The following is a 26,104-nucleotide window of genomic DNA, read 5'->3' on the forward strand; positions in this document are numbered from 1 at the left end:
GTCTCCCACCCTCCCTCACCTGGCCCAGCCAAGGAGCGGGGGAGGCCTTTGGGGGTAGCTGGAAGGTTCCGTGGCTGGGCCCAGGGCCAGCGGAGGACCTGGGCCAGCCACCTTGATTTATTTTTATTTAACTATTTTCTGTTTTGTGAGTGTGTCTGCCTGTCCCTGCCCCCCTTCCGCGCGGAGTGGGGGTTCTGGGGGAACCTCTTCTTCCCTCTGCCTCTTTCCTGTCCTCCGTCCGTCGCCAGTCACCAGCCATCCTTCTTGACCAGGCAGAGTGGGGAGCGGGCAGGCAGGGGCCTGGGGTGGCCTGGCCCGGGCTGCCGGCCCTCGACCCCTCCTTCTCCGGTCGCCAGTATTCCCCCCCCCACACACCCTTTTTAAAAAACTGAAACGCCCTTGTTTGTAAACCCTTAGCCGCTTGAGAATAAACCGTCCCTCTTCTTCCCCTGAGTCTGTGGTTTGTCTTCAGCTCCGTAGGCCCAGGCAGCAAGAGGTGGGAAGGGGCTGTGAGCTCTGACCTTGGGGGGGGGGGACGGGGGGGACGGGGGGAGCCGTGCCCTTCCGGGGGATGGGGCCTCCGCACGGAGGGGAGACTGAAGCCCAGCAGGGCCGGTAGGGTGGTGTTTGTACTGAGTGGCCTGGTATCAAGCAAGCAGTGTGGGGGACCTCCCCCCCCCGACACCCCAACAGCCCCACAGGTTGGTCAGAGAGGAGCCCTTAATCCCTGGCAGACCTTGGGCGCCCGGCTCTGATGTGCACCCCTCAGCCTGCCGCCCCCGCGCCCTGCCTTCCTGGGTGGCCGCTCAGCCAAGGCCACGGCTGCCTGCCCACCTGCGGGGCCTCGGTGCTGCTGGGAGGCTGCCTCCGAGGCGGGAGTGCACACCAGCGCCGGTCCAGCATGCCGGGTGCCACGCTCCTGCTGCTGGCCCTGCTCCCTGGGGTCGCCACCTCGCCCAGCGGGCCGCTTGGTACGTAGAGGCTGGGGACACGGCCTGTCACGCTGCCGCCCCCATGTTGCCCTTTCTCAGTTCCACTGCTCACCTGCCCTGCTGGGGGTAGGGGGGTCTAGAGGGGGTGGGGGGACACGGGGGCAGGGGAGGTGGGCCCTGCCTCTGTCTCTCCTTTCCAGGTTCCTCTCCTGGACCCCCCACCTTCCTCAGAGGCCCCAGCAGCTATGAGGCCCATGAGCGCGGAGAGCAGTGTGCCAGTGCTTTTAGGAACTGTGTGTGGGGCCCGTCCTAAATGAGAACATAATTTGACAAGCGTCCCTCTGGCAGAGAGGGTGTGGGTGCATGTGTGTCCCTGCCTGGTGCTGCAGCTGCCCTCAGTCAGGGAGTGAGGAAACCGGAGACCTTGGGGGCCTGGATGGGCTCCTGCTGTGCCAGAGGGGAAGAGAGACAGCACCTTCCTTCTTCCCTTCCCCGCTGGTCACAGTACGCTTGGAAAGGAAAGTGGGGGATGGCACCCTCTGCCCGGAGCTGGCCCTGCTTCCCCCACAGAGCAGCCCTGGGGCCCTTGGGGAGCTGCCCTCCCCCAGCCTGACCGCATCGCCCCCATCAGGCACCCTGCGACTGGACTGGCCCAGCCAGGGATCCCCTGGTCTGCCCTGGGTGGAGAAGTCCAGGTCTGAGAAGTGGGGGCTCCTCCCCAGAGGTGCGTAGCTTTACTCCCAGCTTCTTCTGCGCTGTGAGGGTCCCGGGACGTTCAGGGGGACACACCACACCTATTCTGCCAGCAGTGAACCCGGCGCGGAGCCTAGCGCGGGTGAATCCTTACTGCGACAGCACCCATTTCCCAAAGGAGGCGGGGAGGTCGCTGCACTGGCCTGGAGGGGCTGAGGGGCTGCGCCACCTCTGTTGTGTCACCCTTTCTTCCCGCCAGCGCCCCCATTCCCCGCGGCGCCTGGGCCCTGGCTGCGCCAACCCCTTTTCAGTCTGGAGCTGTCGGACGCGGAGGACGCCTTCCCGCGCCGCGCGGGGCCACTCGAGGTCCCGGCCGACAGCCGCGTGTTCGTGCAGGTGTGGACGCGGGGCGCGCCGGGGCCGGGTCAGGCCGGATGGGGGCGGCCGGGGCTGGTGCTTATCTCGCCCCCGCACCCTAGGCTGCCCTGGCCCGTCCCTCTCCGCGCTGGGGCGTGGTCCTGCACCGCTGCTCGATGACGCCGTCCTCGCGCCCGGCCCCGGGGCCCGCCCTGGCACTGCTGCGCGGGGGCTGCCCCGCCGACTCCTCCGTCGTCCTCCCGCCACCGCCGGCGCGCCCGGGTGCTGCCGGTCCCCTGCGCTTCAGCTTCCGCCTGCGCCCGGTCTTCAACAACTCGGTGCAGTTTTTGCACTGCCAGCTGAGCCGCTGCCGCCGCCTCCGGGGAGCCCGCCGGACACCTGCCCCTCTGACGCTGCCGCCGCCATCGCTGGTGCGCGGGGCGGGAAATGGCCGCCTGGGCCAGTCGGGGGCTGGGCACAGGCCCTCTGGCTTCTGAAGGACGAGTCCCTTGGAGCTTGGGGATCTAGGAGTCATACGCTTTGGAGCCTGGAGACCCTTGGAGCTGGGGAGAGTCACTGGGTCTCTCTCAGGCTGGTGGCTGGGCTTCGGGGCCCGTGCGGGGAGTGTGGGTGGGTGGGGAGGGGGAGGGCTGTGGCGCTCTCCCTAGGGGCTCCCCAGGGGACAGGGAATGAACACTGGGCTTGCTCTGGGACACCTTGGGCGGAACTCTGAGCTCCCTCCAGGGCTGGCTGGCTCTACAGATGCAGAGGCGGCCGAACGGCCAAACTTCTGGGTGTCTAATGTTCTCAAAGAACTGGATCGTGTGACCTTGAGGGCCTGAGATTTGGAGTCCTTACAGGCTAGGCGGCTGGATGCTTGTATATCTTAGGGGCTGGGCTCGGGGACCTCTCATGGGGTCGGATTTCCAGTTTACTGGTGCGACTCCCGGTTGCAATAGAGAGTTGGACACCTAGATCTCTCGGGAGCGCCGGGGACAGGTCCCTGAATCCTGGGGCCTGACGTCCCCATCTCTCGCCTCCTCCTCCCCACAGTGTCTGCCTCAGGATGAGGCGTGCACGGGCGCCGGCAGCGGCAGTGGCGAGAGTCTGGGTGCCGACGGTCCCCACCTGCACACGCTGACGCAGCCCATCGTGGTCACAGTGCCGCGGCCACCCCCCGGTGAGCGCGCAGTTCTCCGCAGGGTCCCGGGAAGGGGGGTGAGGAGGAACCTGGGGCCGGGGCCCAGTCCCTGTGATGTACGTCCCACAGGGCCACCCAAGGGCGTCCCCAGCAAAGCCGTGCGTCCTGAGCCTCCCGCCCCGGCCTCCGCGGCCCTAGAGCCCGCGCCCGTGGTGGCGCTGGTGTTGGCTGCCTTCGTGCTGGGCGCTGCGCTGGCCGCCGGGCTCGGCCTCGTCTGTGCGCATTCAGGTACCAACCTCGGCCCGCCGGGACTTCGCACGCCCCCAGCCTATTCCCGCGGGTCGGAACCCCGGGTCGCCGCCACCCAGCCGGTGGGGCACGACCATCCCCAGACCTGCCTGCGCTATGCCCACAGCAGCCGCCAGGGGGCGCCCTTGCCCCGGCTCAATGCGCAGCAACCCCGACTGCTCCGCAGCCTGCCTCTCCTTTCCAGCACCCCCGAACCCCGGTCCCGCCCCGAGAGACTCGCCCAGCGGTACCCAGCCCAGGAGGCCCCAGTAAGGCAGGTAAACGGGCGGGGGGGTTTGTAACAGGGGGTCGGGAGGACAGCTGGAAGAGGGAGGTAATGATAATGACTTCATAGGCTTTTCCTGTGTCAGGAAGTGTTCTCAAGGTTTCATGCCGATTAATTAATGTAATCCTCATAACTACTTTCAGGTAGATATTATTATAATCCCCATATTAGAAATGAGAAACATGAGGCACTCTCTGAAGTAACTTGTCAAAGGTCACAAAATTTGGTGGAGTTCAGACTCTGGCACGGGGTCACCTGCACCCAGCTTCAGGCTCTGTGTCACAAGAGGGGTCCTCAGACCTGGACAGGTACTAGGCAAGGAGAATTCGCGACTCAGACCTACCGCTCACCCTCACTCCTGCACACAGACTGATGGAGGCGGCCAATGATCCGCTGGGAAGGGGGCGGCCTGCATGGTGTCCCTCTGCTTCGCTCAGTCTGGGTAGCCCCTCTCCAGGGATGGCACACCCCCAGCACGGTCCGGAGACACAACAGCCACGGCCTTGAACCAGGCCCGCCAGGACTGGACCGGCCCCGGTCGACTTCAGACCCAGCGGGACCACTGTCTCTGCCTCCTGAACCCTCCTGCCCCTGACCGCTCCTCCTCTCACCTTCGCACTTGGGCTCAAAATAAACACCCGGTCTGACCTACTGAGTTCTGAAGTCTGCGTGTGCACTTGGCCCGTTTATAGGGGGCAGGAAGCAGAGGCCTTGGGGACTTAGCCCACACACTCATATATATGTGTGCAGATGGGGGCCAGGGGAGACCCAAGGGAGTTTTTCCCAAACAGAAAGGGACACCCAATCCCATCTGCTTAAGTTTTAATAAGGTCCACCTTCGGGGCGCCTGGGTGACTCAGTAGGTTAAGCCTCTGCCCTCCGCTCAGGCCCTGGTCTCAGGGTCCTGGGATCGAGCCCCAGGTCGGGCACTCTGCTCAGTGGGGAGCCTGCCTCCCCTTCTCTCTCTGTGTGCCTTTCTGCCTACTTGTGATCTCTCTCTCTGTCAAATTAAAAAAAAAAAAAAGGTCCGCCTCCTTTCTCAACCCCTGCACCTGCCCACCTGCCGCCTCCTCCAAAGCCAGGCTTTCTCCGCTGTCCACCCCCACCCTGGACCCTGCCCTCGCTAAGGCCTCGACCGCTGGCCTCTGCTTCAGTCTCCACTCGTCCAGTTTAGAGCTCTTAGAATGTCTGCCGTCCCAGTTCCTCCCTTCTCCGGAGCAGGACTGCTAGCTCCATTTTACAATGAGGAAATTGAGGCTCAATGAGAAATTGAGGCTCGGTTCGGCCAAACCATTTGCTCTAGGTCCTCCGGGCAGGCCAACTTCACAACCCAGGTTCTTGGCGACCACTGAACAGCTGCCCTCCTGCCAGGGTACACCCCTTTTGGAGAAGCAAAGCACACAGTAGGAGTTTTACAAGACTTAGTCCCGTAATGGAGGGACGGCAGGAGATCTATGGTTTCGGCTCCAGTTCACGGATGAAATAAAATGCGGACGGGGGCGTGTCTCATGTGCCCCCACCTCAGTTCGCGGGCCAGTCTCTCCATCTCCCATCTACGCCGCTCTCCAGGGCCACCAACGCGGAGCCACGCCCCCATCTGTTTCCGCCTCCGCGCCGCGCTTTCTGACCCCAGCGGCCTCCGTAGCTCCGCCTACCAGGGAAACGGGCCGCAGCGGCGACACCGCCCTCGCCGGCATGAAGCCTCCACAGCGGCGGCGGGCGGCCCCGGCGCGCTACCTGGGCGAGGTGACCGGCCCCGCGGCCTGGAGCGCCCGCGAGAAGCGACAGCTGCTACGACTGCTGCAGGCGCGGCAGGGCCAGCCGGAGCCGGATGCCGCCGAGCTGGCCCGGGAGCTGCCGGGCCGAAGCGAGGCGGAGGTGAGCGGTCCCGGGCAGGGAGCCGGGCTGGAGACTGGGCTAGGACGTGGGCGGGGCATACGTGCGGCGGAGGGGCGGGGCGAGCGCGAGGATGGGGGCGAGGGGACTTGGAAAGGAGGCGGGGTGTGTGGGGGGGCGTACGTGAGGCCCTGGCTGAGGGGCGGGGCGAGCTTGGAGGAGCGGCTGGGCGTGGGCGGGGCATGCACGAGGCTGAGGGGCGGGGCGAGGTGGAGGCCGCGGGTGCGAGAGGCTGAGGGTCGAACTTCGAATTAGACCGAGTGGGTGGAGGCCGGGTCAGGGCGGAAAGAGCCGCGGGACCCCGGGGCAGTGAGGCTGAAGTGAGAGCCAGGAAACGGGCCCGAGTGGGTGAAGCGAGGTAGTACTTAGCAAAGGGTGGGCCGTGGCTGCGGGGAGGGACCGGAGCTGTCCTGGGCCTTACACCTGTGCAGGGTGGCTGGTCACACCTGGGGCCTGGCCCCGAACCCCGGGGCAGAGTCACCGAGACCGGTCACACCGGGGTAGCGGGAGGCTGGGGAGCAGTGCCGGTCCCGCACGCAGCAGGCGGTAGGCTTTGGCCTCTCTCTCCAGCCCTGGGCGCCCAGAAGGCCCATTCGGCCGCCTCCTCTCTTCTCCAGATCCGGGACTTCCTGCGGCAGCTCAAGGGCCGCGTGGTCCGGGAGGCCATCCAGATGGTGCAGCCCGGTGGCCCGCAGGGACGGAGACGCGGGGAAACACAGACCCCGGCCCCCATCGAGGTGAGGCAAGACAAGGCCCCCTGAGGCCGGCCCCTGTGGCATGATGTGGGTATTGAGGGGAATAACCTCAGGGGATCCCCAGGAGGGGCAGGGCTTGGAGACCCCCCGAGGGTGGGTCCCCAGGCCCACCGTGGGCCTTTTTGTCGCCCCCTCCAGGTATGGATGGATCTGGCAGAGAAGATAACAGGCCCGCTGGAGGAGACCCTGACTGTGGCTTTCTCACAGGTACATAAATCCCGCAGGCCGGGTGAGGGTGGTGCGCGCAAGGCTAAGGGGGACTGGGCTGCTGGGCCTTTCCTCTTGCCCGCCCTGTGACGCTGGCCAGTCACTGAACACACTGAGCCTCAGTGACCCCGCTTGCGACAGCCCCTCCATGTTACGTCCAACAGGGGGGATTTGGTGAGCAGGTGGTGGTGGACGGCTCCACCGGGTGCAGGGCAGGAGAGAGGCCTGTTGGAGGACCTCCCCCCTTTTCCCCTCCCTGATCTCCCTTCCTGCCAGGTACTCACCATCGCCGCCACGGAGCCCGTCAGCCTCCTGCACTCCAAGCCCCCCAAGTCCACACAGGCGCGGGGAAAGCTACTGCTGCTCAGCGCCCCTGGTGGGCGGGAGGACCCCAGCCCTGACACTCCTGGCCCCGCCCCTAAGACGAATGGACCCGCCACGGAGGCCGCAGCTGCATCCCTGTCTGACCCCGCGGCGGCGGCAGCGGCAGAAGAAGCAGACTTCTCCGTGGACTTCGAGAAGATCTACAAGTATCTGTCGTCTGTTTCCCGCAGGTGTAATGGCCCTGAGCTTTCTGCAGCTGGTGAGACTAACGGACAGGGACTGTGAGGGAGGGAGCCCCAGGTAGCACACCTGCCCTGCCCTCACCCCAGCCCTCCGTGTCCATCACCAGAGGCAGCAGTGGTCCTGGACCTGCTCCTGGCACTTCCGCAAGAGCTGCTCCGCCTGCCCTGCGAGGCCCTGGTTAAACACCTGTCGGATACGTACGCGCACCTGACAGCCCCCCAGCCCGACCCAGCGTTCGAGGGCCTGGCGCCCGGAGCTGAGGATGCCGGGACAGGTGTCCAGGGGCACGAGGAGGCCAGCCAGGCGGAGCTGCAGGCCCCCGAGAACGCCAGGCCCAGGGAGCCAAGGTCTGTTTGGCAAGCAGCCGGGGTCTGCCCCCTGAACCCGTTCTTGGTGCCCCTGGAACTTCTGGGCCGGGCAGCCGGCCCTGCTAGGTGAAGGCCCAGCGGACGGAGGACACAGCAGACATCTGTGAGCCCCCCGGCCCTCAGTGCTGCCTGGGCTGGCCCCAGGTTATCAGGAGGACCCTGTCACGGTGGAAGGTCCCTGAACGGTGGGCAGCAGGGGTTGGCCTCTAAGGTGACCAACACGGCAGGGGTCTCCTAAACAGAGGCACGGTTGTACAGGGGTTTGGCCACAGAACTGAGGTGGGGGAAGCAGGAGGGGGGGAGCTCCTGTCCCGTCCAACATCTGCATCCTACATCCTGTGAGTAAAGGTCTTGTCAATCTGTCTTGCTCCCTTTTTCCTGTGAGTGAATGATGGGAGTGGAGGCCCTGAAGTGCCAGAGGGAGAAGTCAGACAGGACTGAGGGAGCCTTAGGTCCCAAGGCTGAACTGGGGGGGGCAGGCCGGAAGGAAGGCCCAGTCGTCAGTAGAGGCCGCCACTGCCAGGTCTGGTTCTGTGCCCCTGGGAGTGACCTTGGTCTGGCCGTGAAGGGGACCCTCGGTGATTGCTGATTGTGTGGAGGATGAGTTCTGAGCCTGACGGGTTCTCAGTGCAGGTGGCCTCACCTCACGCCCGTGAAGAGAAGCCAGGAGGGGGAGCCAGGCCCCAGGTAGAGGTCAAGGGTTAGGCGTGGCGGCCTCTTGTGGCAGGAGGTCGGAGGGAGGGGAGCAGCCCCCCCAGGTGGCCTTAGCAAAGGGAGGAGGTGGAAGGAGGAAGGGAGGGAGGCGGAGCTGGGGGTGGAGGGGCCTTGGGGACAGGGAGGGAGGAGCCGGGCTGGGGGAGGAAATGTTGCGCCGCTGCCAAAGGTCCCAAATGCCCAGGAGTGCGGTGGTGTCTCCCTGGAAGGGGTCCCCCTTCCCCAGCTTGCCTGAGGGTGTAGATTCAGGGAGAGGCTGCAGAGCGCACGGCCGGGAGCCGGGTGTCCTCCCACAGCACAGCACCGCCCCCCGCAGCCCAACTAGTCCTCTGGGAGCCGGTGAATCGCGTTCGCAGAGCCCGTGCAGTCACACAGGCTGCCTTTTATAGAAGCGCTTGCTTCTCCCCGCACGCTGCGCACGGCTCCCTGGGGCACAGACAACGTCTCCCGGCGGGTGTGGAGCCCAGCCAGCCCACTCGGTTGCTGCCCGGCCCCCGGCTTCCAAAGCGCACGTGTTGGGTGAGCAGGAGGAACCAGGCTGAGAGAGGTTTGGGGTGCAGCTGTGGTCCGTGCCAGGAGAGCCTGCCACTTCTTGGCTCAGCGGGCCTCCCTGGCCCCCCATTTCCACGGAGCCCCCCCCAGTTCTTCCCAAGTCAAGGGAAAGAAAGGGGGGGTGGATCTCAGCGATGCACGTTGCTGAACAGAGCTAGTTCACAGGCCAGTCCCCCCAAAATGCCGCCTGGCTGTTTTGGCAGCGTGGGGCAGCCACGAAGAGCATGTGCGAGTCAGACCCGGCTTCACATTCCAGCCAGGCTGGAATCCTGCCACTCAGCACCATGCAGGCTAGTCCCTCCGGCTGCCTGACTTTGGTCCCCCGCCTGTGGGGCAGCGATGCTAAGAGGGCTCACTGCGGGTCCTGCAGAGGGAACAGGGCACGCGCGGCTTGGCGGGTAGTAAGCGCTCAGTGATAGCTTTTATTGACACCATCCGCTCGGAGGCAGGGAGCGGGCAGAAGGGCTGGGGAAGGCCACCGGGGGATGCGAGGAGGGCTCAGAGGGAAGCGCGGGAAGCGACAGGAGGGCCAGGGATGGGGGCTGACCTGTGCTGGGGAGAACCTGTCCGCACTCCTCCCACCGAAGGTGCCGCGCGTCCTGGACTCACAGCAGCCATCGGTGCTCTCGGATCCCGAACTCCGGGACAGGCCGCGCGGGGCACGTGGGTATGGCAGCCTCCACGACGCGGGCGCAGGACAGCCTGCCCCGCAGAAGCGTCTCAACACTAAGGGGGGTTTGGGGGCGGAGGAGTGAGGGTGGCCAGACCACAGGGGAGAGAGGGGGGACACGCGGGTCCCCCGCATCCAGGAATGGACGTGACACTCATGCTCGGCGACAGGACAATAGCAGAACCACCTATACGCCTTGGGGTGGGGATGGGGGGCCTCTTCCCAGTCGGGGGCCAGCCGAGCTGTCGAGATATGGAGCGAGGACGGGGCGGGATAAAGGCACGAAGTGGGGCTCCGGCGGGGCCGGGAGGAAAGATGGGAGGGGTCTGAGGGGGAGGAGCTGGACCTCTAACGCCCTCCCACCTCGGGCTAGGCGATGGGGCGGGGTCCTGAGCGCGATCCCCTGCCAGGCTGCGCCCCGGTCGGGTCCGCCCTTGGGGAGCGGCCCCGCGCGGCTCAGACCAGCGCGTAGTCGAACTGCCCACGCTCGAGCGCCTCCTTGTGGTCGGTCCAGGACGAGGCGGGCATGCGGCTGTAGGGGTCGAGCAGGATGCGCACGCAGCGCACCATCAGCAGCACCAGGACCACGAGCAGGCAGAGCACGAAGGCGAACACCGTGCGCTGCTCCGCGTCCAGGCCCGCGCCCACCGGGGGCCCCGTCGACGGCGGCAGCGGCTCGGGGGACAGCGTCCACGTCGCGCTCATGGCTCACATCGCCGCGCGCCCTGCGGAAGAGGCGCCGGCCGGGGGTGCTGGGATGAGGATGCGCCTTCCCTCCCCCTGCGCCGCCCCTCCCGCCACCGCCCCCTGACCTTGCCCGGACCCAGCCCCTGCCCGCGCCTCTGTCCCCCCGGCTACGCCCAAGCCCGGCTCCCGGGCAAGCCGCCACAGGCACGCGGGGACCCAACTCCGGCCGTGCGCGCAGGTGGGGGCGCTGAGAGTGGGGAGAGGGAGCCCGGACCCGGCTGGCCCGCGCACAACAGGTGCGAACGCGCAGCCCGGCGGCGCAGCGGGGCGAAGCCCTGTCCCCCGCCCCTCTCCCTTTGTTCTCGGCGTCCCGGGGACCCCTCCCCCACCACCCCCGCCCCGCGGCGCCCCTCACCCTGGCCTCGACCGGGACGGGGACCGTGCGCCCAGTGGCTGCGCTCTCTTCCGGGACCCAGCCGGCTCCGCTCTCGGCCTCTCCTCGGCGGCAGCGGCGGTGGCGGCGGCGGCGCCCCGGGCTCAGCCCACCCCACCCGCCCCAGGAGCGCCGGAGACCGAGGCAGGCGAGCCGCGCGCTAGCCGGGCCGCCGCGGCTGTTCCCATGGCGACGGGGGGCGGGGCCGCCGCGGGGGGGCGGAGGCTGCGCAGGGAGCGGTGCGCGGGCTCGCGACCCCGCCCCGGACTCCGCGAGAACAGAGCTCCCACCCCGAGGCGCCTGGGAGACCCCGGCCGCGGGGAGCCTCAGCACCCAGGACCCCGCCCACCCCACCCCAGAAGCATCCAGGCAGCCCAGCCCGACTTCCGCACCTTCCCCGCGATTCTATGCGATGGACCCCTGGACCAGACGTCCTGCGGGGGCGGATCCCAGTGCCTCCAAAAATCACTCCTGTCGGCACTCCAGCTTCTCCAGCTCTGGGGACCCCAACCCCCCGAGACCCCAGCCGGACTACTGAAAAGCTCCCTAGCTCTTGTGTCACGGCCCCCCCACCACAGGGGAAGCAGGGTCCTGACCAGGCAAGGCTGCTCCTCCAGGGCCGCAGTTCCTTCAGTGACCTTGCCCACCTCCTTGAGGCCTCCTGGCCAGCTCCCACCACCCCATCATCAGTCCCAGCTCCCCCCGCCCCGCTCCTCCCAAGTGACAGACACATCAGACGACCCAAGCTGCTCTCCTGCACTTTGGTCTTTTATTCTGTCCAAATATCAGGCATATATACAGGGTAATAAGGGCACTGTTAAAAAACAAAGCCAAAATGGCCTGGCTGAAGTGGCCAGTGGGCCACTCTGAGTGGCAGGGGCCTGGGCCCTGCCGTCCTGCCTCCAGAGGATCCCTGGGCAGGGGCCCCTTGGCACCATCTGGCCTGTGCACCGCAGTGACCTCGCCCAGCAGCCCCACAGGGCAGAGGAGCAGCGCGGGCCCGCAGTGTGGAGAGAAGCCTCTGCGGCTGCCAGCCCTTCCCCATCCAGCTGCTTCCAGTCACCCTAGTAGAGAACCAACAGTCCTGTCCCCAAAGGTCTAACTGCTGTAGGCAGACACCAGTCCTCGGGTGTCCACTGTGTGCTGATCCAGCCCAGAAGCCCCCAGTCATGGCCACCACGCTCAGAGGACCTGCTCTGTACTGGAGGCGGAGATGTCCAGAAGCCGCCAGGCTGCGTAGGGGTTGAGTTCGTCCTGGTCTCGGCAGAGCGCCCACACGTACAGCATGCGCAGCACCTTGTCCTGTCGAGGGGGGGAAGGTGAGGGCTGGGGATGAGGGACTGTTGAGAGGGGACACTGGAAGGGACCAGGGAGTGGGGCAGCGGGCGGTAAGCCTGGCTCTGGGCTCCAGAGGCTGCAACTCAGGATGTGGCACAACCAGACAGCTCCGTCACGCTCTGACCTCCACCAGGCCCAGCTAGGGGCCTCGACTTCTGGAGGCCCAGCCCTGCTGCTTCTGCAGTCATAAAAGCTCCTGGCTCCAGAGCGCGGGGAGCTGAGCGCGGCCACCCACCCGTCCCGCTCCAGTTCCTCCCTCACTCACCGGGTCGCCCTCGACCACCTCGCCTTTGGGGTTCTTGATCACCATCACCAGCTGGGCCTGGAAGGTGATGATCAGCACAGGCCCCTGCTCCATCATCTTGCCCATGGCCAGCTGTTGGGGGAGGGGGGCGGGGGCTCAGAGAGTGGCCACACCCCTTCCCTGCTCCTCCCTTTTGCAGGGGGCGGCCCCAGCACTCCCTTTGTGCCCCTTGTTGCCCAGGCCCCTTCTGAGGGGTCGCCCGTTTCTGGGTGGGGGATTCCAAGGTCCTTCCCAGTGTGAGCCCAAGTCCCAACTGCTAAGAACCCATGCGGCCTCCCCAGACGTGGGCCGGGCACACACATCAAGGCCTCCCAGAGGGGCCAGTTCTGCACACAGGCAGGGGAGAGGGAAGCACGCGCTGGCGTGTCTTCAGCTCCCCATAGGGACAGTCGGGACCTGAGCGGTCCTGACAAAGCGCCCACCCTTCCCAGTAAAGCTGCAGGGACACACACTGCCTTCCGGGGCCCCGAGGTCAGGGCAGAGGCATCCAGTGTGTCTGCCACCTGCCCAAGCATTCTCCCACCACAGGCTCCCACTGAAAGGGACCCTGGAGGTCCCTTAACCCAAGCACCTGCCCGTGTCACGGCTCCTCCAGGGACAGGGCGCCCCTGTGACGAGCACACCCCCAGGGAGACACACTCACATCGACGTTGTCGATGTCCAGGATGCGGGAGTGGAACTGCAGGCCCAGCGCTCTGGCCTGCTGGATGGGGTGGGCCAGCTGGCTGTAGGTCTGCAATGAGAAGCCGCACACCTGTAGCCCCCAGCACGCCCCGGGGCCGGCGCCCCACGGGGCCGGGTGCACAGGCCTGGGAGACTCTCCCTGGCTCACCAGCCAAGCTCCGTGCTTTCAGCCCCGGCACTGTCCAGCAACGGCTCCCGGCGCCTGGGTTTGCCATGCCAGGAGTGGCAGATGCCAGGAGCCCGGCTCCGAGCAGCCGGCTGCTGCCACCCGCTTGCTGGCCCGAAGCACGGCCCCCTCCCTCGCAGCAAAGGCAGCACTGCATCAAGACCATGAACTACAAGTGGTAGCCCCGAAGGGTTGGTAATTTTCCTGCTACAGGATCTGAAACCACAGGCCCAGGCGTCCGGTGAGGCCTCTCTGGCTGATCCTGGACTTGCCCATATTCACAGTCCTGAGTCTTGGCCTGGAATCAAACGCGTTTTCTAGGATTTGCCCTAATCCGCGGCTACTCTGACATGGGCTGCCCAGGAGGCCTGCTCCTCGCTGACCAGCTCCTCTGAGAAGCTGCTGGCCGCAGGCAGCTCGTTCTTCCCCAGGGGAAGCAGCGCCCCCCCAACAGCCCTCTCCCCAAGCCTGCGCCTAGGCCCGGGACATGGGCAGCCTTGCAGCTTTCCTCTGGAACCTTCTCTGGACTCAGCAACTATGATGGAAGACATTCCAATCACACCTACTTTTTATGGAAATAACTGATCTACCAAGAAAAAAACCAAAATGCTGCCACTCCCATTTCTGGTGTGATTCTTTAAAAAAAACGACATTTAAAAAACACCCTCTCTAAGAGCACCTGCAATTTCAAGTGCATTTCCAGGGGCACCAGCAGCTCTCTGGCAAAGATAATCAACCACATCCTAATGGTCCCAAAGTATTTAAAAAAAAAAAAAAAAAAAAAAAACCCGCCACCCCCACTCTCAGAAATGTCTGCTGGATTAGTCACCATGCAGAGGAGTACTTTAAAAAAAAAAAACCCGACATCTTCTCCTCTGCGTTCTCCAAGTTGTTTGTGAGCTGGAAGCAGAATAGAATCAGCCAAAAAAGGCTCTGGATTGCTTAATACAAATAAGCTCGGGGAAAAAAAAAAGCCCCATGAAGACACAGGTCAGGGAGTGAGCAGGGTGAGCCGAGGTGGCCGGCCAGAGCCCTGCGGGGACGCAGAGGCTGCCAGGCCCCGGGCAGACAGAGTGTGCTCCCGAGGAGGGCTGGCCCGCCGTCCACAGCCCGGCGCCGTGCAGCCCCGGGACCCGGAGCCCCGGCTCCAGGCAGCCCCGTCAGGCCCTGTCAGGACACGCAGCTCCTCCCCGTGCGGGAAATCTATCACCGTCTGTTTTGATCTGTGTTTCGGGAACTTGAAGTGAGAACAGCGAATGAGTCCCATCAGAGCATCGCGTCCTGCAAATGCTGCATCTGTGTTCGTGCTGTTTCCTCATGACGCCTGTGACATGCGCGTGATGATGGACTCTGGCCCAGGGACAGGAAGGTCACACACACCCAGGGCTATTCACAGCCCCTCTCCGCCCAGCCCCGGCCCCCGGGGTCCCCCACAATCAGGACACCGGACCCTGTCGTGCCCTTCTCTGACCGTCCTGCCCAAGCGGATCTCCAGGCTGTGATTCTTTTTAGGCCTAACTAGAAAAAATAAAAAGAAAGAAGTACTCACAGCTTCATAGCACCAATCTTTGAGAATGTCGAGCTCTCCAGAAATCATGGCCTAAAAGGGGAAAACGACAAAAAAAATGAGCTTGAGTCTCAGAAGGGACGATCCAGGTGGGGGGCCCTCCCTACAGACTCTAGCTGGGGAGAAGGGGCCCTCAGGTTGGGCTGTGGCAGCAGGTGCCCGGTCAGGCCCCAGGGACCAAGGGCCTTGTGTGTTGACCCCCCGGAAGCCCAGGGTGGTCCCAAAGGCCTCATACGAGAGGCGAGGAAGGTGGCATCGTGGTGGGCTCACCCCGGCCGGGAAACTAAGCCAAGGAGGCCAGCAGCTGCCTTCTCGCTCCACTGGGGACGGAGCTTTGCCCGGCTGGGTCCACACAGGCAGGAAGCACAGGCAGGGCCACACCCACAGAAGGTGATGAAGGAGCCCAGGACCCGGAGCCCAGGACCCGAGGGTAAACACAGGCAGGCTGGGGGCTGAGACAGCCTCCCCCGTGGAAGAAACCTTTCGTCTGTGTTCAGACCGCTGCTTCTGGGGACTGCTCCATTTCTACAGCCTCCCAGCCCAGCCCAGAGTGGCCTGAGGGACCTGGGAAATCGGAGGGGGAGGGGACCCTGGGAAGGTCACTGAGATGGAGGAGGAAGGAGGCGGGGATAGGAACCCATCAGGAAGTGCAGGGCCCTTCTGTGGTCTCATCAGGACCTTCCCCAGGTCCGGCCACATCGTGGGGGCTAAAGGAACAGACATGGCAGGGAAAAGGCCACCAACCTCGGGCACGGGCCTTGGGGAGGGTGCATTGTGGCAGGACCCTGAGCAAACTGCTCTCTCCTCGCTTCTGAGCCAGAAAGAGGGGCTAGAAGATGGGACCAGGATTCCCACAGAGAGGACACCTCGGAGGGAAGCCCCCTCAGGGACCTCCTTGTGGCTTGGCCCCCGTGCCACAGTGTCCCCAACTCCTGAAAGGCCCCAGGCGGCCGCTCGAGGCAGCTTCGAGGGAACCGCCTCCAGCAGCGAGCACGACGGAGCCGGGCAGGAGGCTCCAGGCCAGCTTGCAAGGGAGGTAGGAGTTGCTCCCGGACATCGTGATGGGGAACTCAGTCCCAGGAGCAGACGCACCCCACAGGCAAGGCAAGGCAGAGAGCAGCTGCCATCGTGGGGACCAGCAGGGCCCACGGGCGGCCCCGGGTGCCTTCTCAGAGGCGCGTGACAAACAACGGCCAGGCGTGGGGGAGCTCAGACCTCTGAAGCCAGGACGGCCATCTGCCCCTGGCACAGTGCCCCATCAGGCCGCAGCCCGTGTGCCGTGCGTAGCCCTGGGTGACCAAAGTAAGGCAGGACAGGGCGGGCCCACTGAGGGGCGACCCACCTCCAGGACGTTGGGGATGATGTCGTTCTCACACTGCTGCAGGAACCGCTCCTTGTCGAAGGCAGGGTCAACTCGCAGGATCTCCGTGAGCACCTCCGACATCTCGGTCTTGGAGAACAGGCCCCCTGGAGGCAGCCGAGCCAGGAGTGGGTCGAGGGCCCACGGCCCTCCCGAGGCCGGCCCCAGTGGCAAGGACGGGCAAGCCACTCACCCAGCAAGTCCGTGACCTTGTCCGTCAGCGCACGGGACGCCCGGATAAGTGCGTTGTCGCTTTCATCATACTTCATCTTCATCTCGAAGAACCCTGTGGGGGCGTGGGCCAGGGTCAGGGGCCCTTCCAAAATGATGCCTCTATTCCACGACTCCCGAGGGCTCTTTGGGGCCCCTGTGAGATCCACTCTCTGAGCAGAAAAGGTAAATGGGGGGCCCTCTCCGAGCCTGTGTCCCCAGCAGTGGGCCGAGGGGGCTATGTGAACAGTGAGGGGCCGCCCCGCTGCCTGGCGCTCTCCCTCCACAGGAAACAGGCCTCTAGCAAGCCTCCCAGGACAAGGGACGAGGGTGTGCAGCCCCTGGGAGGCCCCCCACCCCAGACGAGAGCAGAGCAAGCCGGGCCCGCGAGCTGGCCGGCTGTGCCCCACCAGCGCTCTCCCTACCGGGGAGTATCTCATGGTGGAATCCACAGCCGTGGCCCAAGCGAGGCGGGTGTGCCCGGCCGCCCAGCTGCTGACAACAGCTCTGGCAATGACAGCGGCGGGTGACTTGGCCCCCACGGAAGGGTCCCTGGCCCACCGGCCCAAGATGTCCCAGGCTGCCCGCGTGAGCAGGGCTGGCCACTGCTGGCCTGTGCTCGGCCAGGGCTCTGCTGCTCACTGGCTGGGCGAGCCCGTGGGAGCGGCTGGTCCCCTCGGACCCTGGTCTCCTCCTCTGTAAAGTGGGGGGGTCTGGCTTGTGCCCAGCCCAGGGGGGCACTCAGGAAGTGTCTGCTGTTACGGCCACGCTGTCAGCTGAGCCTTGGAGATGTGAACACTCACGATTAAAGACCACGTTGTTGTCCCTGAAATCTTTCCACTGCTGGTACCACCTGGAGTCCTTGTGCAGCACGACTCCCAGGGCCTCTCTAGGGAAGACCGACCGCGGTGACGGTGACTGGGGAGCGCCCGAGCCCTCCCTCCCACCCGGCCAGGAGGGGAGGAGCCGGACAGCCCCTTGGCTCTCAGCCTCCTGCCTCCTCCCTCCCCTTCCCACCGCCCCACCCTCTCCCCAGAGGCCCGAGGGAGCAGGAACTCAGAGCAGAAAAGCAGCTGGGAGCTGGGGAAAGGACGGCACGGGGGTGGGGGGGCCGGGGCGCTGACAGGTCTGCTACCTACTCGTTGGGCTCGAACACCTTCTCTTCCTTGAACTTCTCGCCCGCAAACTCCTTCCTCTTCCTGAGCCGCTCTGGCCTCCGATAGGGCCCAGTCTGCCCCAGCACACTCTGGTCCAGCTCCTTCTTCACGGACTCCACCCCCTGGAGGAAAGCAGCCCACCGCGCGGAGGGCACCCAGGACCTTCCCGACACTGCAGACCACCACGGCGGGCCTGTGCATGTGCACTGGGAAGCCCAGTGTAGGGCCTGATGGCAACCCAGGGCCTTGGCCTCCCGCAATTTTGAGGTCATGTGGCCCAGAGTAACCTGCTTGACTTCCCTGCATGGACAGCAGGACTGTTCTAGATGGAACCTGCTTTTCTTTGGCCTCCGTTTCAAACCCCCAGACAGGGGCTCTGGCTGCGTGCAGGGGGCTATGCGTGCCCCCCTCTGGAGAGCCTGCCCCCCCCACCTGTGGCCTCTTCCCTATATAGTCCTCCCTCACTTGTCGCTCAGGAACTGCTCATCCCTGCCGGGTCCCCCAGGCCCCTTGAGAGCAGAAACATGGGCTTTCTATCTTGGGACCCCCGTGGCCAGAGAGGACCCAGCCAAGGGAAGATTCGACAGGTGATGGGGAACGAATTCAGGACTTCCAGTCACCCGGAGTGCAACAGGTCCCCGGTTTAGGGCCATAAGCAAAGACCGTCAGGAGCTCAGAGGATCTCGCTCGCCCAAGGCTGCCCGGCCTCGAGTGGAGCACAGACCCGGTGCCTTGGGCGGGGGCTCCCCCTTCCAGGGCGGCGCTCCGAGTTGGGAGCTCTGGCTCCTGGGTTCAGAGCAGACCAAGGGAGGCAAGGGCACCCCCGGCCGTAAGGCCTGACCCACCTGGGAGAGGGCTCTGAAGGCGGCCGTCTTCCCCAGCTTCTCCCCGCCCTTGGACACTGACTCGGCGGACTGCTTGGCAGTCTTGGCTGCTTCTTCCACGCTCTCCTTGATTTTTCGGCCAAGGTCGCTTTTACTGACTTCGTCAAGACTCTACTGAGACAGAGGGACGGGGACGTCAGCACAGCGCCCCTTGGGGCCCGCACGAGCTCCCCCAGAGCTACGGCCGGTCTAGCCCTCCGAAGGGCAGGAACAGGTGAGCATCTGGCCCACGGGGCCCCGAGACTCAGGTACCCTGTGTACAATGTCCAGGGTACTGGGCCCTTGGGCTCCGGGCTAGACACCAGGTCTGCTGGGCTATCCCCAGAACGGGCAGGAGTGGCAGCCTGGGGAACAGAGGGGAGGAGCCTGCATCCAGCACGGCACTGGCCTGACCCTCTCTCCTGCCCAGAACAGAGAAAAGCAAAACAAGCCCCGAAAAGGATGGCCGCAGCGTCTCCCTCCCGTCTCCACCCCGGCCTGCGGGCCAGGCAGCGCTTCCCAGGTTTTCGGCAGGAAGAAAAAAATCCTCCTCTCGCCTTCTGTCTTTGCCAGCGGCAAGCAAGCTTCTCACCCAAGTGGTAAACTGCAGGGCACGTGGGCTAGTCTGACTTCACCCTCCTTCCCGGGGGCGCCCTGCAGCCGAACTCCGGAAGCCGCCCGACCAGGCACGCTCTTCCCTGCTCGCCGCCCACGGCCACTCATCGCCTGGGCCAAGTCCCGCCCTGCCGAGTCCCGGGCGCCGGCTCTGCCTGCTGCTTCCCGCCCCGCGCGCCTCCCAGAGGTGCCCAGCAGATGGCCCCGGAGCGAGGCCAACGGAGCGCGGGGGCCCCGAGACCATTACCTCCTTCACTGTGCCCGAGATCTCCCCCAGCTTCTTCTTTATCACCTCGCTCGTCCGCATGGTCTCCGATTCGATGGTTCTCTACGGTAGGGACGTTGTTTCTTTTGGTTATGACGCCACAGTTCTCTTACAGGCGAGGGTCCAGAGAAGTGTTTTCTCAGAGGCTCCTTCCCCCGCCCCGGGGGCCTCTCACTGCCCCACAGCCTCTGCAGCGGGCCGGAAGGCTGACCCGTGGAGACCCTCTAGGCCCAGCCCTCGGGGCCACTCTCTCGCTAGGTGCAAGGGAGAGCCGTCCCCTCCCCCACCCCTCCCCCGTATCTGACACTAACTGACCTGGTCCTGCCTCACTCGGCACCCCTGCAGCTGCCAGCCCCTGCCGGATCCCCCACAGCCACGGTGCCACCTGCCCTGCTCCCAAACCACCCCTCAGCCCCCTTCCCTTCCTTAATGGAGAGGAAGGGTGATCCGCCACAGATGGAGCAGACCTTGCGCATGGCTCGGGAGGGCAAACAGCCCAGAGACCCAGAGCGGGTGCCCCCTGCTGAGACGGGGTGGGGGGCTGCCCCACCGCCCAGGCCTTGTGTGGCAGAGGCGGTGCAGCCGCTCGCCGTGGCTCGCCGTGGCAGGCGTCTCGCAGCTGCTCACCAATGACGACACCCGCAGTGCTGTGACCCGCTTTCTACCCACTTCACTCAGAGAGCCACGAGCGCCTCTCAGGAGAGCGCGTCTCAAGCCTACTGCTCCCGCGGTCACCAGGGGTGCCCGGCGGATGCACACTGGGATCCTGCAGCGGCGGGGCTCCGAGACCCGGCATTTCTCACGAGCTCCCAGGAGAGGATGCCGCTGCCGGTGTGCACAGGCCGCGCTCCGTCTCACCACGGACACAGAGGGCTGGCGGCGGACTCCTGTCCCCTTGCCCCCCAGTGCCAGCACAGGGACCTCGCCTGCCCCTGCCACACGGGCACCGCACGGGAAGTGAGTGTCCCAGCGGGGGACACGCGCAGCAGAGGGACTCACGTATTTCCTCCTGGCTTCCTGGAGCGCGTCGGACTCTTCCAACTTGCGGGCCTCATCTCGGAACTTCTTTATACTTTCTTTCATTTCCTTGTTTTTGGCTAATTCTTGTTTGATATTATCCAACAAGCCAGAGAGAAAGCCTTTCCTGTTTCCAGAAGAATAAGATCTGGACTAGAAAAAAATGTGAAAAAAAAACCAAAGGGTTTGTACTTTCTCCTCTGCACCGATACGGTTTCACAATGAACAGCTACCTCTTTCCTGAGTGACAAAAGTCAAATCAAAAAAGCATCGGGTTGGGTGCCTGGGGGGGGGGGCTCAGTCAATTAAACATCTGTCTTCGACTCAGGTTATGATTCCTGTGTCCTGGGATGGAACCCCAAGTTGGGCTCCCTGCTCAGTGGGAAGTCTGCCTCTCCCTCTCCCTCTGTCCCCACCCCCATTCACAATCTGTCTCTCCCTCTCTCATAAATAAATAAAATCTTTAGAAAACATATATATAAAAAAATAAAAAAGCATCAGGTGGTAAGTTGTGAAATGTCCGGACAATAAAATATTATCCAATAATAAAAAGAAATGCATTAGCAAGCCATGAAAAGATGCAGTGGCTTGCCACAACGTCATATCTCAATGACATCTCAATTTAAAAAAGACCCAGGGAGGGGCGCCTGGGTGGCTCAGTGGGTTAAAGCCTCTGCCTTCGGTCATGATCCCAGGGTCCTGGGATCGAGCCCCGTGTCGGGCTCTCTGCTCAGCAGGGAGCCTGCTTCCTCCTCCCACTGCCTGCCTCTCCGCCTACTTGTGATTCTGCCTGTCAAATAAATAAATAAAATCTTTAAAAAAATAAAAAAATAAAAAAAATAAAAAAGACCCAGGGAAACCTTGGCTGCATACCGCCAAGTAAGAGAAGCTGATCTGAAGAGACTCCAAACAGTACGATCCCGCTCTAGGACCTTCTGGAAAAGATGAAACCACGCACACAGTAAAAGGATCAGTGGTTGTCAGGGGCCCGTTGGTGGGGGGTTGGCGGGGGAGATGAACAGGCAGAGCCCACAGGAGTTTCTGGGCACCAAGACTACTCTCTGGGACATGATGACGGTGGACACGCAGCGGACGTCTGTCCTCAGCCCAGGAATGTGCAGAGCGAACCCTGAGGTAAACCGCGGACGTCGGGTAAGATGATTACAGATCGCTACTGGCTCACCAGCCGTAGCTACCGCATGACACTAACGCAAAACGCGCCTTATGCAGAGATACCTCACAGGGACACTGTGCCCAGGTGGGAGGAGAGGGGGAGGGGGAGCTGATGGGAACTCTGTACTTCGTGCTCAGCTTTTCTGTACATCTAAAAGTGCACAAAAGAATAAAGTCTATTCTGGGGCGCCTGGGTGGCTGTGGGTTAAGCCTCCGCCTTCGGCTCAGGTCATGATCCCAGGGTCCTGGGATGGAGCCCCACATCGGGCTCTCTGCTCAGCGGGGAGCCTGCTTCCCTCTCTCTGCCTGCCTCTCTGCCTACTTGTGATCTCTGTCAAATAAATAAGATCTCAAAAAAAAAAAAAAGAATAAAGTCTATTCTAAAACAAAACAAACTACCAGGCTCCTTCTCCAACAGAGGAAACCCTGGACAAGAAAGAGGCACAGGTGAGAATCCTCAGAGGGACTCAAATGTGCTCACCCCAGGTGAAGGTCAACAGCCAAAGGGGCCCTTGTCCTAGGACTGGAGTTCAAAGGACTCCGTGGCCCCTTATCCCAAAGAAGCTGGCATAGGACCCTGCTCCCTGGGCTTCTGGGGCCGAGATAACTGCTTCCTTTGGGGGTCACTCTCAAGTCCAAAGTTGGGACTCACGTGTCACCCCAGGGCTTGGCACAAACCTCCCTCATCAACCCACAGGATCACTGTCACCAAGAACTGAAGCTCAGGGGTCTCTCTTGTAGGAAAACCCAACAAACCCAGAAGCCAGAGCCGAGGGAGGCCACAAGAAAGGCCAAGGCCCCACTCCAGGAACAAGAGTCAGTCCACTGCCCGAGACACAGGCTTCAAGGTCAGACTAGGCCAGGTTCGGATCCCCGCTTCGCCACAAGCATGAGAGTAGGCTCCGAAAAGGGAATGCTTGAACAGCCACGCGAGGGAGTCGAGCCAAGGGACAATGGGCACTTTCGCAGTGTGCCAGTGTGCCACCGTGGACACGGCCCGCCTTCCCACTTTCAGGGTGACCGACTCCCGAGCCCCCATCAAGCCGCAGGGCCAGCCTGGCCAGGCCTTCTGGTGGTGGTGGGGGGTAGTCCAGGTTCCAAGACTGTCTGGGACTGCACCACTGTCTATGTGAGAGAGTCTAGTGCTGAGAGGAAACCCAGAGGGAAGGGTAGGGCATGGGCTGCCCCCACCGTGTGGGTCTGGGGAGGTAGGTCAGCTTCTGGGCTCCCAGTAGCGGTGAGGCACCCACAGAAAGAAGCATGGTTGAAGAGGTATGAAGGGAAGGGCAAAAGCTCTAGAAAATGTGGTCATGAGGAACAACAGAAACAGGAAACCAAGCTCCCGATGTGGGTGACTCTGCTCCAATGCCTGGAGGGCTGTCATGGAGAAAAGGGAAGAGTCGCAGGGAGGTACGTTTCAGCAGAGTCCAGGGATGCCTTCCCAGCCATCAGAGCCGACACATCATCCCCTCCATCAGGCTGGAGCTCCTCCCTAGAGGACCGGCACGCTGGGCTCCGCAACCCCGAAGGGCTTAGCCGTGGAATGTCAGCCTATCAGCGGCCCCGGGCAGTGTGGGCAACACTTGAGGCCCTCTCTCCTGTCAGCTAGGCCCGATCTTTCAGAAGACGTGCCCCTGCCCTCTGCTTGCCGGCATTCTGAGTCACTCACCACGGGCAGCTCTCTCCTGGGCCAGCGCGTCTGAGAGGCACGGTGGCGTAGCGGCAGCAGGCTGTGGCTGGACAGGAACTGGACCCCACTGCCGAGGCATCTCTAATTGGGCGAGAAGAGAGAAAAGACCCAATACAGGTAAGAGACTGACAGGGAAGCAGGTAGGCCACACTAAAAAGCAGGGGGATTGCCCAAGACTGATTCGCCAATTTTTACCGCATGCCTGTGCCGCATGCTAGTTGCTCGGCAATCTTGCTAAATTCTGAGAAGCCAGTGGAATCTTGCAGAAAAGACGACACTGGATCTGCACTTCCAGAGTCCATGTCTACTTTCCTGCCTCTGAACCTGGGGGAAACCAGAGGAGTCCTGGGAAAGGCCAACCTACAGTGGAAGAAGGCGAATCCTGCCAGTCTGATTTGATCCCGGAGCCTGAAATGGGCACCCAGAGCCTTGACGCTGGCAGTAAGCAGTCTTCTCTCACAGCCTACCCCCTTTCTGCCAGCCCTGAAGAGCAGAGACCTGGGCTTTCAGAGGTAAAACACGGAGAACTTCTTGGTCCAGGCACAACCCTGGGACAAACCTACCATGTCCTGGTCCAGGGCTGGGCTGCCAGCGGGACAACTGAGGGGACCCACCTGAGCAAAGATACTCTTAATGTCATATAAAAGGCATTTCTGCTCCCACCAAATGAAGAACTTAAGCCCCTTAAGAGAAGGGCCTGTGCAGGTCTTGTTCAATGTTGAACCCTAGCACCCAGAGCTAAGCCAGGTATGCTGATGTTAGTAACCCCGCGGAATCACGCTTCCATTTCCACTCTCTGGCCCTTTCCTCTCCCTGTGTCACTCCTCCATTCTCCAGGAACTTTAAGGAACATCCCAAATGTCACCATGTCCTATAGCTCAAGAGTAATTCCTGAGATGCCTGGCGGGGTCAGTTGGAACAGATTGAGACTCTTTATCTTGGGGTGCTAAGTTCGAGCCCCATGCTGGGGAAAGGGATGACTTAAATAAATAAACTTACCAAAAAAATTGTTTTTTAAAAACAGTAACTCCTGAGACGCCTGTGTGGCTCTGTCGGTAAGCATCTGTCTTTGGCTCGGGTCATGATCCCAGGGTCCTAGGACCAAGCCCCGCATCAGGCTCCCTGCTTTTTTCCCGATCCCTCTGCCTGCTGCTCCCCATGCTTGTTCTCTCTCTCTCTCTGCCAGATAATAAAATAAAATCTTTAAGAGAGAGAGAGAGAGCAACTCCCAAGAGTTTAAGTAAGTTCTTCTTCTCTGCCTACATTATTGATCCTGGAGCCACTGACTTCAGCAACAGTCTGTCTAACTTAGGAAAGAAATCCCACAGTATGCCCAAACCTGAGGTTGGTTCCCCACCAGTTTTTGTGCCCAAATCCAAACACGTAGAGATTCAATCTCTCAGCCCTGACTCAAAAGACAAGCAGCGCCCCCCCCCAAAAAAAAACAAAAACCCAGCCTTGAATCAGAGAGCTTCTTTCTCCCCACACTAGGATCCCTAAGAGACATCTCCTCCCTGCATTCCCGCTCTGTCCTCAGCCTGACCCAGGGTGCTGGCCAGGTCAGCTACCCCACTAGCTGACACTGTGGGCAGGTTGCTTAACCTTTTTGAGCCGCGGTTTCCTCACCCAGTCCCAACAACATGAAGCACTACTGTTTTCTGAGCACGCTATACACACCTCAACTCCCACCGCCCCTGTGAACCCAAGCTCTCAGCCAGGGCGAGAACTACCAGCCGCACTTTCACACGGAGGGTTAGGAGGAGCGAGGCAGGAAATGCTCTTGGTAGAGAACCTGGCATATAAACGCGAGCCGCGACTGTCACGGTGTTCTGACTTCTCGCCGTTTCTCTACTGGGCGCCCAGGCCACCATTCACTCCCCGATGCACGTGGAGTCTGATCAGGGAGTGAGGGGGGATTCGCCCCCCGCCCGGCTCCGCCCATGGCGGCCTCCGACCCGGCACGCTCTGCTCCTGCCCACGAGCTTCGCTCCGGGATCCCGGGCCCGGCCTCCGCCGACCCAATGCCCGAACCCCAAGGTTCTCGCCGAGCCCAAGGGAGGGCGGAGGGGGCCAAAGGCCTGAGGACAAAAAGGCCCTGGAGGTCGCAGGCCTGGAGCTCCCTGGACCCGCCCCCAATCCCCACCCTAACCCCGCACGTCCACTTACCCGCGGGCAGCGGCACCAGCCTCCCCACAGCGCCGCCGCCGCCATGTTGCAGGATCCCGTGTGACCTTCTTGCGACGCGGCCAGATGGCGTCACCCGCCGCGTCGATGTGGCGCGGCGTGGGCCTGGGAAAAGCCGGCTCTGGGGGCGGGGTTTCGGAGAGGAAACAGCCAATGACTAGACAGCATTCCCGGGGAGGGCGGAGCCTTGGAGAGCGGAGAGGCATAGGGCGGAGCGTAATGAGGGGGGAAATTCCTAGACAGCTAGGCCTCTGATAGGGCAGGATTTCGGAAGGCGGGGCCTGGTCCTGGATGTCACCCGGGGGGCGGGCACTTTTTTGAAGCGGAGACCTATGGTTGGATAAGACTGCGAAGGGGCGGGTCGTGAGGGCGTGCTGCGTCGCGAGCGGTGAGCTCTCCTGCAGATCACGCGGGGTTGCAGCGGCTGGAAGGACGAGGGCAGCGGCTGACTGCAAGGACGGATTCCGTTGGATTCTGACCGATGGGCCCGCGGGCCGGCCCTGTAGTGACTGACCCTGGGTCTCATTGACAGTGGCCTAGAGGGACCGACAGAAGGGCAAGTGAGTTGCTCCAAAGCGAGAGCCCGGGAGCCCACTTTGCAAAACTTTGAGAAAGCGCCTGTTGGTTTTAGTCCAGAACAGGAAGGTGAAGCTGAGACCAGGCCGGGTGGACGCCACTCCTCCACGGATTCCGTGTGACTTGACACACTTGGCCCTGAAGAAGATCAGGCCTTTTGTCTTTTTAGCTCCTGGACACTATTTTCCATTTAGAGAATGCCGCCACCAAGTGGCGGTACCTTGACGTGGCCGCGCAGTCTGAGTCTGGGAGGGATGGGGACGGTGGGGAAGTCCGCGCCTGTTGCCTTTGCTCTCTTGTAGCCTTTTGAGGTTTTAAACTGTGATAAGGTCTGTGGGACTTGAAAGGGAGGCAACACACACTCCTTCTAGCTTCAGGGTTGGACAATT

The 26,104-nt window shown here is 62.9% G+C and overlaps 4 protein-coding genes across 4 annotated transcripts; 2 read left to right on the forward strand and 2 right to left on the reverse strand.

The window, feature by feature from the left end:
* The first annotated feature begins 901 nt into the window (after nt 1–901).
* TGFBR3L (transforming growth factor beta receptor 3 like) lies at nt 902–4,598 on the forward strand. Its single transcript, XM_044254914.1, has 9 exons — nt 902–971; nt 1,133–1,227; nt 1,503–1,656; nt 1,843–2,021; nt 2,105–2,413; nt 3,036–3,162; nt 3,253–3,411; nt 3,617–3,689; nt 4,066–4,598. Exons 1-8 carry the CDS (start codon nt 902–904, stop codon nt 3,682–3,684), a joined length of 1,161 nt encoding a protein of 386 aa, XP_044110849.1. The 3' UTR covers nt 3,685–3,689; nt 4,066–4,598.
* A 786-nt stretch (nt 4,599–5,384) lies between these two features.
* Nucleotides 5,385–7,852, forward strand: SNAPC2 (small nuclear RNA activating complex polypeptide 2). Its single transcript, XM_044255422.1, has 5 exons — nt 5,385–5,575; nt 6,211–6,330; nt 6,487–6,555; nt 6,832–7,138; nt 7,229–7,852. The coding sequence occupies exons 1-5, from the start codon at nt 5,393–5,395 to the stop codon at nt 7,558–7,560; spliced, it is 1,011 nt and encodes a 336-aa protein (XP_044111357.1). The 5' UTR covers nt 5,385–5,392; the 3' UTR covers nt 7,561–7,852.
* A 1,295-nt stretch (nt 7,853–9,147) lies between these two features.
* CTXN1 (cortexin 1) lies at nt 9,148–10,645 on the reverse strand. Its single transcript, XM_044255423.1, has 2 exons — nt 10,529–10,645; nt 9,148–10,151 (listed from the first exon to the last, which is right to left on the reverse strand). Exon 2 carries the CDS (start codon nt 10,129–10,131, stop codon nt 9,883–9,885), a length of 249 nt encoding a protein of 82 aa, XP_044111358.1. The 5' UTR covers nt 10,132–10,151; nt 10,529–10,645; the 3' UTR covers nt 9,148–9,882.
* A 648-nt stretch (nt 10,646–11,293) lies between these two features.
* On the reverse strand, nt 11,294–25,203 carry TIMM44 (translocase of inner mitochondrial membrane 44). Its single transcript, XM_044254360.1, has 13 exons — nt 25,122–25,203; nt 22,935–23,036; nt 20,075–20,245; nt 19,058–19,138; nt 18,178–18,327; nt 17,315–17,454; nt 16,979–17,064; nt 16,159–16,251; nt 15,948–16,072; nt 14,588–14,638; nt 12,832–12,921; nt 12,150–12,260; nt 11,294–11,848 (listed from the first exon to the last, which is right to left on the reverse strand). The coding sequence occupies exons 1-13, from the start codon at nt 25,164–25,166 to the stop codon at nt 11,729–11,731; spliced, it is 1,365 nt and encodes a 454-aa protein (XP_044110295.1). The 5' UTR covers nt 25,167–25,203; the 3' UTR covers nt 11,294–11,728.
* Between the last annotated feature and the right edge of the window lie 901 nt (nt 25,204–26,104).

This window comes from Neovison vison, chromosome 6, assembly GCF_020171115.1.
Source record: "Neovison vison isolate M4711 chromosome 6, ASM_NN_V1, whole genome shotgun sequence".
Lineage (NCBI taxonomy): Eukaryota > Metazoa > Chordata > Mammalia > Carnivora > Mustelidae > Neogale > Neogale vison.

Bases quoted from the DNA above. Each gene is read 5' to 3' on its own strand.
- TGFBR3L (XM_044254914.1), top strand. From the start codon at position 902: ATGCCGGGTGCCACGCTCCTGCTGCTGGCCCTGCTCCCTGGGGTCGCC. The intron at 3,163-3,252 runs GTGAGCGCGCAG...TACGTCCCACAG, and splicing joins AGTGCCGCGGCCACCCCCCG to GGCCACCCAAGGGCGTCCCC. The intron at 3,412-3,616 runs GTACCAACCTCG...TCTCCTTTCCAG, and splicing joins CCTCGTCTGTGCGCATTCAG to CACCCCCGAACCCCGGTCCC.
- SNAPC2 (XM_044255422.1), top strand. From the start codon at position 5,393: ATGAAGCCTCCACAGCGGCGGCGGGCGGCCCCGGCGCGCTACCTGGGC. The intron at 6,331-6,486 runs GTGAGGCAAGAC...CGCCCCCTCCAG, and splicing joins AGACCCCGGCCCCCATCGAG to GTATGGATGGATCTGGCAGA. The intron at 6,556-6,831 runs GTACATAAATCC...CCTTCCTGCCAG, and splicing joins TGACTGTGGCTTTCTCACAG to GTACTCACCATCGCCGCCAC.
- CTXN1 (XM_044255423.1), bottom strand. From the start codon at position 10,131: ATGAGCGCGACGTGGACGCTGTCCCCCGAGCCGCTGCCGCCGTCGACG.
- TIMM44 (XM_044254360.1), bottom strand. From the start codon at position 25,166: ATGGCGGCGGCGGCGCTGTGGGGAGGCTGGTGCCGCTGCCCGCGG. The intron at 23,037-25,121 runs GTAAGTGGACGT...TCGCCCAATTAG, and splicing joins GCTGGTGCCGCTGCCCGCGG to AGATGCCTCGGCAGTGGGGT. The intron at 12,261-12,831 runs GTGAGTGTGTCT...CTCCCCCAACAG, and splicing joins TGGACATCGACAACGTCGAT to CTGGCCATGGGCAAGATGAT.